We start from the raw sequence: 14,094 nt of genomic DNA, 5'->3' as shown, positions 1-14,094 counted from the left end.
TTTCCTGATTTGTTTGATTCCTTTTGAATGTGTATTTTCATCACCACCTTGATGGACAGAATGATAGTCGGATGGTGTGGAAGACTTCTGCTGGGTAGTAAACTTTTTAACCATCCAAACCCTAGCGTCCTTATTCCGGGGGTTTACATTTAGCCAAACTAGGCCTAAAAAGGCCACAATGCATTGCGGTATCGGCCTTTACATTGGCTAACTTTGACAAGGTATTTGGTGTGGAGGGAAAACAAGGAGTGGACTTGGTATAGAGACCTGACTGAGGCACCCTGTTCAACTGGTTAATGACTAAACGTATTTTATATTTGGACAAGTTTGCCAAAAATTGCCATAATTCCAGGCTTTTCAGTGGGCTTGATATTCTTCACAATTTGATATCTCAATTGTTGTGTTCTGCTCATCAGTCAATATATATTTTTAGTTTTTTCACAACTGTAGGAAAATGTTTCACTGCTAGGATTTGGTTAGTTGGTAGTGTTAGTTGGTGGCAGTTTTTCAAAGATAATGTAATTTCTTTTAACCACATAAGAGCACAAAAAAGAATCGCCCACCCTTTATGCCTGCAAACCTGTGATGAGACAGATAGTGATGGCAGCCTTTTGAAAATGTCTACATTTGTCCTGTTCAGCAACTATAGTTACTGATGGTCTTAGTCAAGAATCAAAAGGCTTTGATGATCTGCAACACACTTTCTTTTGTCTATTTAAGTTAAACTAGACCTGTGCCTGTCACCCACCGTCCACTAGTTGGTAACCTAGTATGCAATACCCATTACCCATTGTCACCCGTTTTAACCCTACTGTGTCCGTCAAGGTTGTACTTTATTGTTACATCTTCTGTGCAGGGTACATAAGAGTAAAACTTATTTTGGTTTGGCTTCCTTTTGTGACCATTTATGGAGATCTCTATCCGTCTGAAGTTCTGCAAACTGACTGAAAAAGTGGACTGGCTAAGTACCGTAATTTCCGGACTATAAGCCGCACCTGAATATAAGCCGCACCAGCCAAATTTAGGGAAAATCCCATATACAAGCCGCACCGGACTATAAACCGCACCGGACTATAAGCCGCAGCTACGTTAGCTCAGAGCCTGAGATGGCTCTGCGTTAGCTGTAAAAATCCATAGATTAGCCGCACCGTTGTATAAGCCGCAGGGTTCAAATCATGGGTAAAAAGCCGCAGCTTATAGTCCGGAAATTACGGTAATCAAATGGCAGGTGTGGGGTTGGCATCGCAATCAATTGGGTGAGGCAGAGACTGGGAGGGAATCCTACAGGTGTGTGTGGGGCCGGGGGACTTGGGCTCAATAGGTGCACTGGCCAGAGCCTTTTGTGGCGGTTCTGGACAGCCGTTTATCCGACCGACTCAAGGAGGAGTTGGGTGGATTACAGACGTACGTACAGAGACATGATGCATTTATTGTAAGAATGTATTTTGCATTATTATATAAATACATTTATACCTGTGGTCCCCCTGCTTTTCTAACATGGGAAAATGTAATAGAAATATACCCAAATGTGTCTAGAATAAAATGCAACCACATTCATCTATAACGCCCTCTAGCCGCATGGTCTCAGCTAAAAGAAAATGCCTGGAGTTGGGTAGACTAGTAAGAAGTGATAGTTAAAAATGGTGCATTTATATAGCGCCTTTATCCAAGGCACATTACAGAGATTGTGCATTACACTCACCCATTCACACGCACGTTCATACACCAATGGTGGCGTAAACCATGCAAGGCACCAACTAGCACATCGGGAGCAATTAGGGGTTCAGTGTCTTGCTCAAGGACACTTCGACAGTAACTGGGGGAGCCCGGGTTCGAACTGGCAACCTTGCGGTTACCACTCTACCACTGAACCACCGTTGCATCAGTTATGGCCATTGCATTGGCCGCTGCTTTTTGTTCTTGCTTAATGTAAATCGCTCTGGATTAAGAGCGTCTGCTAAATGCCTAAATTGTAAATTGCTGCATCAGCTGAAGGCAATTAAGGCCCATCTTATATCAGTTTGTCAACCTTACCAAACTATTGACTAATGTACAAAAGTGCAAGAACATTTTCTTGCTTCTTGTTTCTCAAAATTGCATAACAGAAACAGATCAAACATTATGGAATGTCATACATGCATGCATATGGTATGCATGTTTCAAACATGCATACATGTGGTATGCAAGTGGTAATTCGTTTTTTATTTTCAAAACATCCTTCATAGTAGTACAGTACAGCTCAACTTATGTCGATCATTGTCAGAATTTGTGGTATCTGGTATCATATACCTATAGTGCAAATAATTCTAGATGGAGGTCAGTGTCTTAAGCAAGTCCAGTTAAGTTATGAGGAAATGTATTTATAACTGGTTGTGTCAGAGACTGGTTGGTTGCCACGGCGCGGCCATACAAAATGAGTGGACAATTATATTACCAGAAACGCAGATAGCCCTGAATAACAGGTCTGTAACTTGAGTGTTCAAATGGAACCAAATGGACCCGTAGGAGAGTTAACAGGGGTATTTGCAAATAAAAATTTGAGAGCCACAAGTACTAGTTGGACTCCTAATGTGCCATAGTGTCATTAATATATAATTGCCATACCTGTACATATTCTGAGGAAAACCTGGAGATTGACATACAGTAATTGGGCCTTATGATCAAAATAAGAACTTCATAACATGAAAGAAAATCAAAACATTTGCCACGGACACATACTGTCCATGTATGGACAATTGGACATGTTGGTGACCCCTGGGTTTGACGAATGCAATGTTCATACTCAGTACTCACATTCTCCATTAGAAACTGACCCAAGATATGTAATATATAATTACATAATATATGAAAGCACTATATTTCTAAAACTATGAAACATTTCAAAGATTCATCCACCGTAAGATGAACCTAAATAGGTTTGAATGGGGTTTCTGGGTGTATGTATGTAGGACTATAGTAGCATGCCAACGTTTGTGCTATTGCCATAGAGAATGCATTGGGCGTTTAAGTTAAATAACTCAGAAACTACAAAACATTTCAAAGTAAAAGGTTCCAGCATGTGTGCCCACATGAAGCTGAATTATAAAAAGTATGAATGGAGTTTCTAGGTGAAAGTGATTTTTTGATGTGCCAAAACATGCAATTGACCCCCATTCTGAACTTCTCAAATTTGAAATCACTATATTTCTAAAAATATGAAACATTTCAAAGATTCCTTTTCAGGCAAACATGTCCACCGTAGGATGAACCTAAGTAGGCTAGAATGGGGTTGGTGTAAGTATGTAGGACTAGTAGCATGCCAAAGTTTGTGCTATTGCCATAGAGAATGCATTGGGCGTTTAAGTTAAATAACTCAGAAACTACAAAACATTTCAAAGTAAAAAGGTCCAGCATGATGTGTGTCCACAGTAAGCGGAATTATAAAAAGTGTGAATGGAGTTTCTAGGTGAAAGTGATTTTTTGACATGCCAAAACCTGCCATTGAGTCCCATTCTGAATTTCTCAAATTTGAAAGCACTATATTTCTAAAACTAGGAAACCTTTCAAAGATTCCTTTTCAGGCAAACATGTCCACCATAAGATGAACCTAACCTTTCCTGTCTGGGTTTACAGCAGTATCAGTTTTGGCCACACTAACATACATCCATGTGTTCATGAAATTGGGTCATGTATGTAAGATCAATCAATCGATAGGGTTTTTTATATAGAATAAGATAGTTAAAAAAAAATTCTACCTTTATACCACAAACAAATGACAGCGAAACAAATACAGATTTTAGTCTTTTATTATCCAGGTACTTCTAATCAGGTTCAATATCCCTCGTCTATAAGGCATTTTGTTATATATATATATAATGTGTATATATCACCATATACATTTTGTGACTGTACTGTGAAAGGCTACATACATTATTTGGTCATTTATGTAAATAGATGGACATTTAAAACCAACACAAGAGATTTTACCCTTCCATATGCACAACTTTAGACGGGTTCCTTTTCCGTTTGTATTTTTACATAAAGTGAAATATCAACATAAAGGGTCATACAATGATGGGGGGAAAATGCATACAGTGTGGAGTAGCTACTTTTGATTAGTATGCCTTATGTTGCATTCAGCACTATACACGTATCACAAACGGAAAACAAACAAAACAGGACTTGATAAGCAATCAAGAAAACTTCAGGCGGTTTATCAGTCTGTAATGTATCTCATGTTTACCAACAATGAACTCCCCCCCCTCCCCCATTATGCCTGAATATTGGCATATGCCAGTGACATTTTGTTCATGAAACGCTATGCAATTAAAGACAATGGCATTTCAATGGAAGAATAGCTACCTGTATTAGGGCTGCACCAATACCATTTTTATTTGTCTTTTTGGCTGAGCAAGCAGAGTACCATTCAAAAATAATTTATTTTATTGCCGTCTTGTCCAATCTGTGCATTTTCCTTGGAAAACGTTTGGCGAAAAACATCTTATGTCGTATAATTGTAAAGACTCAAACTTTTAGTAAAGTCATTACAAATGACATTACAGCACCATGAAACAACTGCTAGTACTCATCTTACCATTATGGGCCTTTTGACCTCGATATTGGTGCACCACTAACTTGCATGTCGTTGCTGTGGGGCAGAAACCTTCTCCTATATTTAATCATTTCTGCTTATAATTTGTTGTTGTAAATGCAGCGAAAATATCTACAAGCTGCACATTGTTCGCTTATAATGACGTGCCCAAAATAGGGACCCCATGTTGAAAGTCCATGGTTTTTTTGTTAATGCATTGTAACCAATGAAACGTATTAACCCATTTTGGGCGGGAACCCCTTTTGGTGTTAGCAATGCTTTAGCTATTGCAAAGTAGCAGATCTACAAGCTCATAAAGACTGACATAGAAACATAGCTTTTTCAGAAAACTGTCAGGATTTAGAAGACATTTTTTTAATCTGATCTCAGGTCAAAATGGGTTTTAAGAGCTTGTTGACTACTGTACATCACAAGTTCACAACTATATGGATACATCTAAACCCAGGTGGTTCTTTATGCCACTTCCTTGGTTTCCACCCAACAGCAACAAGGTATCTCCTCAAACCGCAGCAAGTACTATTGACAGGGTAGTTCTTTTAAACAGAAGCGCTCCTCATATTTAAGCCAAAACAGATTAACAGCCCTTTAATTCATTTGCAGGCTATGATTTTATTCAGCTGGCTTGAGATAAGCAACAGCTAGCAAGTCCAGCCATTTCATTTGGCCATTACTTCATTTTTACAAGGTACCCATAAAGAAACAATAGCACTCTTCTTGCACAATGTCAGTTCTGTATAAAATGAGGTATGTTTCTCTTCTCTTAGTAGTGCATATCAATGTAACAGTGCAAAACCAATTACAATGACTAAATGTTCATAGATCACCTTGTCAAAAATACTAAAGTTTTTACATTTACCCCACAATCACTTTTACAAGGCAAACAAGGAATCACTTGAGACATTGAACACACACAAAATCCTTCCGATCAAATAAGCTCAGGAACATGGGTAAAAAAAAAAACAATAACACAAACAAAACTACCAAAATACTGGGAATAAATGTAACTATTTCAATGGCAAGCTAAATGTACAAGTAGTGTGTGCTAATGATGTGAGTTGTATTTGGCTCACGTTGGCTCGAGATTCTTAATTTAGTTTGATGTGAGAGGATCTATGAAGACAAAATGATGCTACAGGTACAGGGCTGTAGTACCAGAGTCAGAATCTCGTCTAGTCCTTCCTTGGCATTTCAAATCATGTCAGACAATTAGATCGGTGTAATAATAATCCATGTCTTCAGTTTGTCGTTTTTAACCACTTAAACCCTACCTACTATATATTGACCGTGGGGTCCCTCCATGAACTAAGTGGTTCCAAACCCTTTTTGCTCGACACCAAAACGTATTTATTATTTATATTTTTGGTAGATTGGCCATTTCACTTTTTTTATGCCCCGACCCAGTGTTTGGGAACTACTGCAGTCTAAACCAATTTTCTTCACTGCAGATAGTCACTCTACGTGGTGGTGCAACACATTGTGGAGATTGTAGACTGGCTATTTCCGTCAAATGTTTTGCCTCTATTCACCGAATTATCGTCCCGATTATCGGAATCGGGACCGTAGGTTTAATGTGGTTAAAGACGGCTTGCAAGGAGAGATGTTAAGGAATCTGGAAAAAGGACACTACTAACTGAACCATGTCACCTTCATCAGTATCTTCTCCATGACTCAAGTATCGCGGTATCCCCAAATAGTGTAAAGGACAAAGCAAAGCACATACATTGTACACTACAAAAAACCCTGTCAGCTATACATTTTTGGGGTAGTCACACAGTACAGCAGCTTAATTCAACTGTTGTAAGTTAATAGTGCTGAATTCTACAACGAGGGTCTTCCTGTACATGGCATAGTGTTAAGTCTTTGAAAAAGAGTCGAAGATATCCCCTCGGATACCCAAAAACATCCACACATTTCAAACTTGTAACACTGGCCTATTACCTCTATTGTATGAATATGGCTACACCACACACATCCCCACACTGACTGAAACAGTGGATACATTACAAGACCACAGGGTACTGCCAGTATACAAATCATACAATAAAATAAAAAAGACATGGATATGTCCCTTCAAAGAAGGCCTGAGAGTATTTCTGATGTCGGATGTTAAAAAAAAAGTGGATTGTCTCGTGGTTCCTTTCGGCCGAAGACATTCCTGCAAATAAATGTCCTACTGTTTTCTATCATATTGCGTCTGTCGGGGTGGAATCCTCATGTCCAAAACCGTTACTCTCCAGGATTCAAAGTAGCACATGGACAAGCTTGTGCCACATTTCGAGCTCATGGATCTGCTACTTTTGATGCTTTTGCATGACGCTGTCGTTCATCAAATAGGGCACTAATGAAAAACAACACAGAACATTAACCCATTTAGGATTGAACCTTTTTCATGTCAAGGACCCCCAGAACTATCTGTAATTGGCCGCAGACCCCCATCTGACAATATTATGTTGTTCCTGGGACCCCCCCCCCCTCCTCCCCAGAAGCAAAGCTTTGAGTTAAAAACATTTGCTGTGAAAGAATATATATTCAAAGATTTGCGACACATTTTCACATTTCTTCAAAATCTACAAGCTCATAGATAGACAATGAGCTTGGATCTGCTATTTTTTAATAGCTAAAGTATAACATAATGCTTAAAACACCAAAAGGGGTTCCTGTCCTGAATGGGTTAAGAGGTTTCTGCTAGACAGCAACGATATACAAAGTACTGTATAGCCTTGTTAGATGGGTAAAAACAGAGCCTTCAAGGCAATAACAAAATGTGTCCATAGGTAGCCTTCTGTCTGAAATCAACTTCTCTGCAGTTAAACTGTCCAGTAGGTAGCGTGTCCCACGACACCCGATTTAAACTCGTCCAGGCGTTGTATCGAGCACTGGAAATAGGCGGGAGGGAACGGTAATTTTAGTTTGCCACCGGCAAGTACAAAACGGGCCTGAAATCACCTTCCCTGGGGTTGAATACGGTTTACGGACAAAAATTGGAGATTCCCCTCCTCTCTCTTGACAAAAAAAATCAGCACGTTTTGAAACAAGGCATCCTGCTCGAAATGTACAGATAGCTGTACCATTGGGGTAAGGTTAGTGGCACCTGTCAGTGAGGGTGGGGGTATTTGGGGAGAAGTGGGACGGAGGCACTACGTCCTCCCGGTGGGGGCTCCTCAGTGGCAGGAGACGAGTCGGTTACAGGATACAACATCAGAGGTACAACGCAGACATGCATGGGGAGGTTTGATTGGCATAGCGACTACATTTGGGAGAAGAAAAACAAAAAAGGAGGGAAAATAATTGGCGAATGGCGACTCTTTAAATTGTCCCTGGTCAGCAGTATTCTGCAGGCCATGTCACGATGACTCATCAATCTTCATTAACCTCATTAGCCACACACACGTCCATGTCTGGCTGTGAGTGATTGTCCTGAAAGTAGTGGATGTTAAAGGAATATATGAGGGACTACGGTAGTGACATGAAAACGTTAAATGTTCTGTACTCAACTGTACGTACATAGCTTGGACAAACTTAAGTTACATTTCAAGGATCCCCAAAACTCTGAGTGTGTTTAAAATGTGTATACACTCAGTTACAGACCTTTAAAAGGGTTCCATTTGGACCCCGTCAAGGAACCCTGAGGGTCCCTGCCTCTGGACGCCCCCCTCTTTGAGAACCACTGAGCTTGAGCAACACAAAATGCAAATATTTGGCCATTTCCAAATATTAAACTGAAGTGCTATAATTGTCGATGCTGTACAAAAACTAGACTTGTGTTTTAAGATGTGATCAAATCATACACACATAGCATTGTGGATATACAGCTTTACATCTTAAAAAATAAAAAATAAACACTATTCACATTCAAAACAGAGCAACAGTCAACACCACCATGCTCTGGTAAGGCAAATATGAACTGAGCAAATAATAATGTAGAATTATTATTATGTGTGTGTATAGCACTGTATGCATCTAGCATCCATAACCCTTCACAACTCCACAGGGATCAGAGTATAGCGAGTGTTTAAACAGGGGCACAAACATTATTACATTAATTCCCAGCAGGCAATTTTATGAAAAGAAATTAAAAGAAAAACGAAAGAAAAAGGAAATCCCTTTCAATTGACACAAAAATAAAACATTTTTTTTACCAGTCTCTCTTTCACACGTGTACAACAGAACTAAAAAGGACTGAACTTGGCATCAATAAAAGAGGTGAGAGTATTTTCCGCACGTGACAGATTTCTTTTTCCAAATTCCGAAAGGGCTTGGAAAAAACGAGCCACACCTCTAACTAACTGCTAACTGTACAGATTAATGATTCTCTCACTCTCCTCAAAACAAATCTACAAAAAAACAAAACAAAAAAGCAGCTCTATCTATCTATATATGTTCAGTACATATTAATACAAAAAATAGCTTATAAACTGCCGTAATGAAAAGAATGAATGACAATGGTTTCTCCTTGAAAAATATGGTGAGAGGGTGACAATTGTGTTCCTTTGTGATTTTTTTCGTTTTTGTTTTTTTGCTTTAAAATATATCACCCCCCCCCCCCCCCCCCCAGGTAAACTTGATCCCCCCCCCCCCCCGTGTCACAAATATAGTGCACTGTGCGACTTGTAACAAAGTTTGGCCTACTCTACGAAAGATAAGTGTAGTTTGTCGTAGTAGCGTCCCGTATTCCTCTGATGTCCAGGATGTCCACTGAGGATTGAGGATGGCAGGCACCAGTGGTCTAGGAAGGCCAAGTCCTCTGTTAGTCTCTGTCTCTCTCTCTGCTATCTTCTCTTCCAATAGCGCATAGCAGTGGGCTTGGCTTTCTGGACCCATTGAAAACTCACTGAAAACCCACTGAGATTTACAAAAATATTTATATAAATTATTTTAACCCATTTAGACCTGAGGACGATTCTAAAAGAAATGTCTTCTAAATCCTAAAAGTTTTCTGAAAAACCTATGTTTCTAGATGTCAATGGTGCTCAACCTTTTTCATTTCAAGGACCGCCAGGGTTATCTGTAATTGGCCGCCGACCCCCCCCCCCCCCCCATCTGAAAATATGTTGTTCCAGGGACCCCCCAGAAGCAAAGATTTGAGTTAAAAAATGTTCGCTCTGAAAGAATATATATTCAAAGACTTGCAGCACATTTTCACGATTAAAAACAAAATAGATCTTACAAGCTCGTAGTGCGGCACTTGGTGCCTTGCTATGAGCTTGTAGATCTGCTATTTTTCAATAGCTAAACACCAGAAGCTACACCTGCCTGAAGGTCAGTAGACCGAAAGCTTGCTAAATAAATACATCGATTGTGCGCAGATCTGAGTGTGCGGAGCTTCCCTTTATTTTTCTCAATAGCTAAACACCAAAAAGGGGTTCCCGTCCTGAATGGGTTAAGCCTAGTCATGACTTTGATTCCGTGAAAACAATTTAAATAAAAAGCGCTAAACAAAAGGTTATTTCTTTTAGATGTAGTATGTCATATAATATTATTTATCTCCACAAAATCAACGGTTTTATGGTCATAATTAATTCACCAGGATCATGGATGCCTTGATTCTAGGCTTAGAATAATTGATTTGTGTAAATCTCTATGAAAAAAAAAGTTTTCATTGGGTCCAGAAAACCAAGCCCACTGCTATGCTATAGAGCACCGTAGTCTGACATCACTGCCACTAGAGGCCGCTATACCCCTGGGTCATATTTTATTCTTTTCATGGCGAGATCCAGTGGGACACTTATGATGCATAAGTACTGACTGTAATGGACACTTTTTTTCTTTATTTTTACCTTTGCTCTGTATTATTGAGAGTGTCAAAGTGTCCATTAATTTCTCCCTATGTGCAGGTTGGTGCCTTGCATGGTTTCCTCCGCCATCAGTGTGGTTTGAACGGGTGAATGTGATGCACAATCTATGCAAAGCGCTTTGGATAAAAGCGGCTATATAAATAAATGCACCCTTTACCATTTTGATCCTTCTTTGTTTTGTCTTGTTTGTTTGCTGTACACTACAGTATCTTTTCTTATACCTGTAAGGTGTAACCTTTGTTATAACTGCTGGGCGACTGATTTTTTCCCCCCCACGGGATAATAAAAGTATTTATCTCTCACCGAGTTATTTTTTTGTATTGGATTTTCCCCCCCATTATAGGCAAATCACGTCATATAAGAACCACGGCGATTGCGATTTGCAATGCAATGCAATGCAATGAAAAAAACAACAACTTCATGACCCAGGGGCAAGTGGGAGTGACGCGGCGTCCTTTGAGAGCCTACCCGGGTTGTGCAAGGACACGCTCTGATTGGCCAGCGCACTTGTGCAGGACGCATATCTGTGATTGGCCAGTAGCCACTTTGAAGTGGCAGTCAGTGCAAACACTCTCTCGCCAGAACATGGTTTACTATTCTCTGCCTATCGGGAGTCGCAACTCCAACTCTGTGGGGTTGCCTCACGTGGCTCAAGTTCGCTGTTGGAGGCGTTGGCGGGCCTCTGTCACTGTCTAGTCCATACATGGGCAACTGGCGGCCCGGCGGGGGCCCCACCTTCATTTAATGTGGCCTCTAATAATATCAGAATCATGGTTTAATATCAGAATACTGATATATTATTGTTTTCAGCTGTTCCAAACATGCAAGCATGACCCGCTTGAATTACTTCAGTCTAAATTAGTAGCTTAATGAGTAGTATTACAATGTTATTGTCTTTTTTTTAATGTCCAAAGTATTTGTATATAGTTAACATAACTATAATTAAGGGCATTTGACGCAAATAGACGCGTTTTGAGCTTGCGGATCGGTTATTTGCTACGCCAGTAATATGCAATGTGGCCCTCTAAAGTGAGTGTGGAACTATAGTGGCCCTCTGGAGTGAGTGTGGAACTATAGTGGCCCTCTGGAGTGAATGTGGAACTATAGTGGCCCTCTGGAGTGAGTGTGGAACTATAGTGGCCCTCTGGAGTGAGTGTGGAACTATAGTGGCCCTCTGGAGTGAGTGTGGAACTATAGTGGCCCTCTGGAGTGAGTGTGGAACTATAGTGGCCCTCTCCATCGTCAAAGTTGCCCTCCCCTGGTCTAGTCCATAGAGTTCTAGGTCTAGTTATTGTAGGGGGCGAGAGGCACTTCCGCCACGTTGGCCACAGGAGGCGAGGCCCGGTTAAAAGCACAACCCGTGTAGGATTTACAATGTCGCAGGAGTGACGTCAGGACTTGGGTTACTCTCTAGGGCTGTTCACACCAAGCACTGTATGTGGAACTAGAACCATTGGTCTCACTGTCGTTGTGGTGTGGACGCTGGCACCCACTAGAGTTAGAAGAACCATGGTTTAAACTGTATTTTTTATAGCCATTGTTATAGTGCTTTGGTTTGAAGGGTCCTCATCGCCCGACTTATACTTGGGTTGCACGCTGAAAATAAAACGATCTACAAAGCTCACGGCAAGCTTGTAGATTGTCAATTTTCCAGGTTATGAATAATATAAATCGGACTCGTCTAAACTCATTGTCAAGTGTGTCGAACCTGTGTAGAAACGAACAATGTCCCCCCTTTCTCACAGATAAGCAAAATGCACAAAAGACACGCATTAACGTGCACGCAGACACACACACACACACACACACACACACACACACACACGCACGCACACGCACACGCACACACACACACACACACCCATACCCGGCTGTATGTTACAAAATGACGCATTTGTCTTTATCCTTTGATTCTTTCTTGGCTTTGCGCTCCCCAGAGGAGGCGTGTTGCTTCCCCGGGCTGGCCGTGGCGGCCCCTGCTGCACCTGCACCTCCAGTCCCCCCCGCACCTCCTCCTCCTCCTCCACCACCTCCTGCCGCTGATCCCGCCGCCATTTCTCCTCTGTCGGCCTCGTCCACCCCTACAGCCTCCTGCTGACCCTGGTGCACACACACACACACACACACACACACACACACACACACACACACACACACACACAGAGGAGGAACAGAACAGGAGAGGTCAGCGACCCAACACGAGCAAGCTAATGAAAACCAATGGAATACAACCACCCTAATAAGGACCGTTTCTGTACCGTGTGGACCTCTGACATGGTGAGGGGTTTGGTATACTATTTTAAATAGTTTTGCAGGGAGAAAATACTGCTAATTGTCCCGAAAGTGACCGTTCCTAATCAGTAATTTTTACAAATGTGTTTCCTTTTGCTTGATGTTCTGTTTAAACTAACGCACATTGAATTGCCTTGTTTGTTTTATACAAATACAACTGCCTTGCTGCCATCTATGGCAGTAGTTTTCAACCAGTGGTCCTTGAGGGGGGTCCTTCCAGGTGGTCCCCTGCAGCTGAGCTCTCAAGCATGACATGTATTCATGTCATGCTTGAATACACATTATTGTTTCACTCTCTCAGCCGAGCGTGGCATCATTAATAATGTTACAATGCAAACCCAGCTGACTTTTTTCATCCTCCTTCTTTTGATCTCTGTTCCGTTGTTATGGTGGCAGGAATGATAAACTGGACGTTTGAGCCAAAGAAATCATTGTATTGTGTTCAGACTTGCCTTTGCCAACTAGAGGTTTAACCCATTTTGACTCCCTTGAGAGAGACCGGTGGTTCTCAAACACATGTCAAGGAAGGAGGACCCCTACTGTACATTGATACGTGCTGTATCTGCGGTTGTGAGTTTGAGGCTTTGCTGAGGAGGACCCTTTTGGAAACCCCAGTTTCAAATATCATTATTTCGTTGTGGTGTCGCGGCCTAAAAAAAGTTTGGGACCTACTGCTCAGTCTAACGGGCGGGCAGAGGGAGCGCAGCTAGAGTGCTGTCTGTTAAATAATGCAGATTCAACACACAGCAGGGTTGGAGAGTGCCGCAGTGAACGATGCACTGTTGTGGACAAAACCGGTAGTTTGATTTGAGTCGATCTGATATACTTTAGTTTATATGGTCCCTTTTATTCTCTTTGACCTGGGAACGATTCTACAAAAGGTCTTCTAAATCCTGACTTTTCTGACTTCTGAAAACCCCTATGTTTCTGTGTCAGTGGTTCTCAATATTTCATCTCAAGGACCCCCAGAATTATATGAGAAACATTTTTATAAACTATCATAAAGAGGGGTCCCTAACTTCCTAGTCAGAATCCTAGTCTTCTGGTATGCTCACCAGACGATGAGGGTAAAATGGGGGAGGTCAACCTCTGCTCCTTTTGGGGTAAACAATGGTGTCAGGCAGGGTGGGATTTTATCCCCTTTTCTTTTTAACGTCTATATGGATGATTTATCTATGGTATTAAATGCTTGTGGTACAGGGTGTAGGGTTGGAAACCTGCTAATTAATCACCTGATGTACGCAGATGTTTTGGTCATCTTTAGTCCATATAGTGCTGGCCTTCAACAGCTGCTGAGTGCATGCTCACAGTACGGTGTTGACTTTGACATTAAATATAATGCAAAAAAAGAGCAAGATTATGATTGTCCGTAGCAGGGAAGACAGACATTTAACCTTTCCTGACTTTTATCTCTCT

General features: G+C 41.2%; 1 protein-coding gene across 1 annotated transcript in view; it reads right to left on the bottom strand.

Moving 5' to 3' along the window:
- Positions 1–9,181: 9,181 nt before the first annotated feature.
- The window catches only part of mindy2 (MINDY lysine 48 deubiquitinase 2), a 40,800-nt gene continuing 35,887 nt past the window's right edge, over positions 9,182–14,094 (bottom strand). Inside the window, exon 9 of the mRNA XM_083760067.1 lies at positions 9,182–12,486. Coding sequence (XP_083616193.1) covers positions 12,265–12,486 — 222 coding nt within the window. The 3' untranslated portion in view covers positions 9,182–12,264. The remainder of the gene's footprint in view (positions 12,487–14,094) is intronic.

Source organism: Protomyctophum parallelum (assembly GCF_964188405.1).
Source record: "Protomyctophum parallelum genome assembly, chromosome: 2".
NCBI lineage: Eukaryota > Metazoa > Chordata > Actinopteri > Myctophiformes > Myctophidae > Protomyctophum > Protomyctophum parallelum.
The sequence above is the reverse complement of the archived record's forward strand: the minus strand, read 5'-3'. Positions and strand labels throughout refer to the sequence as shown.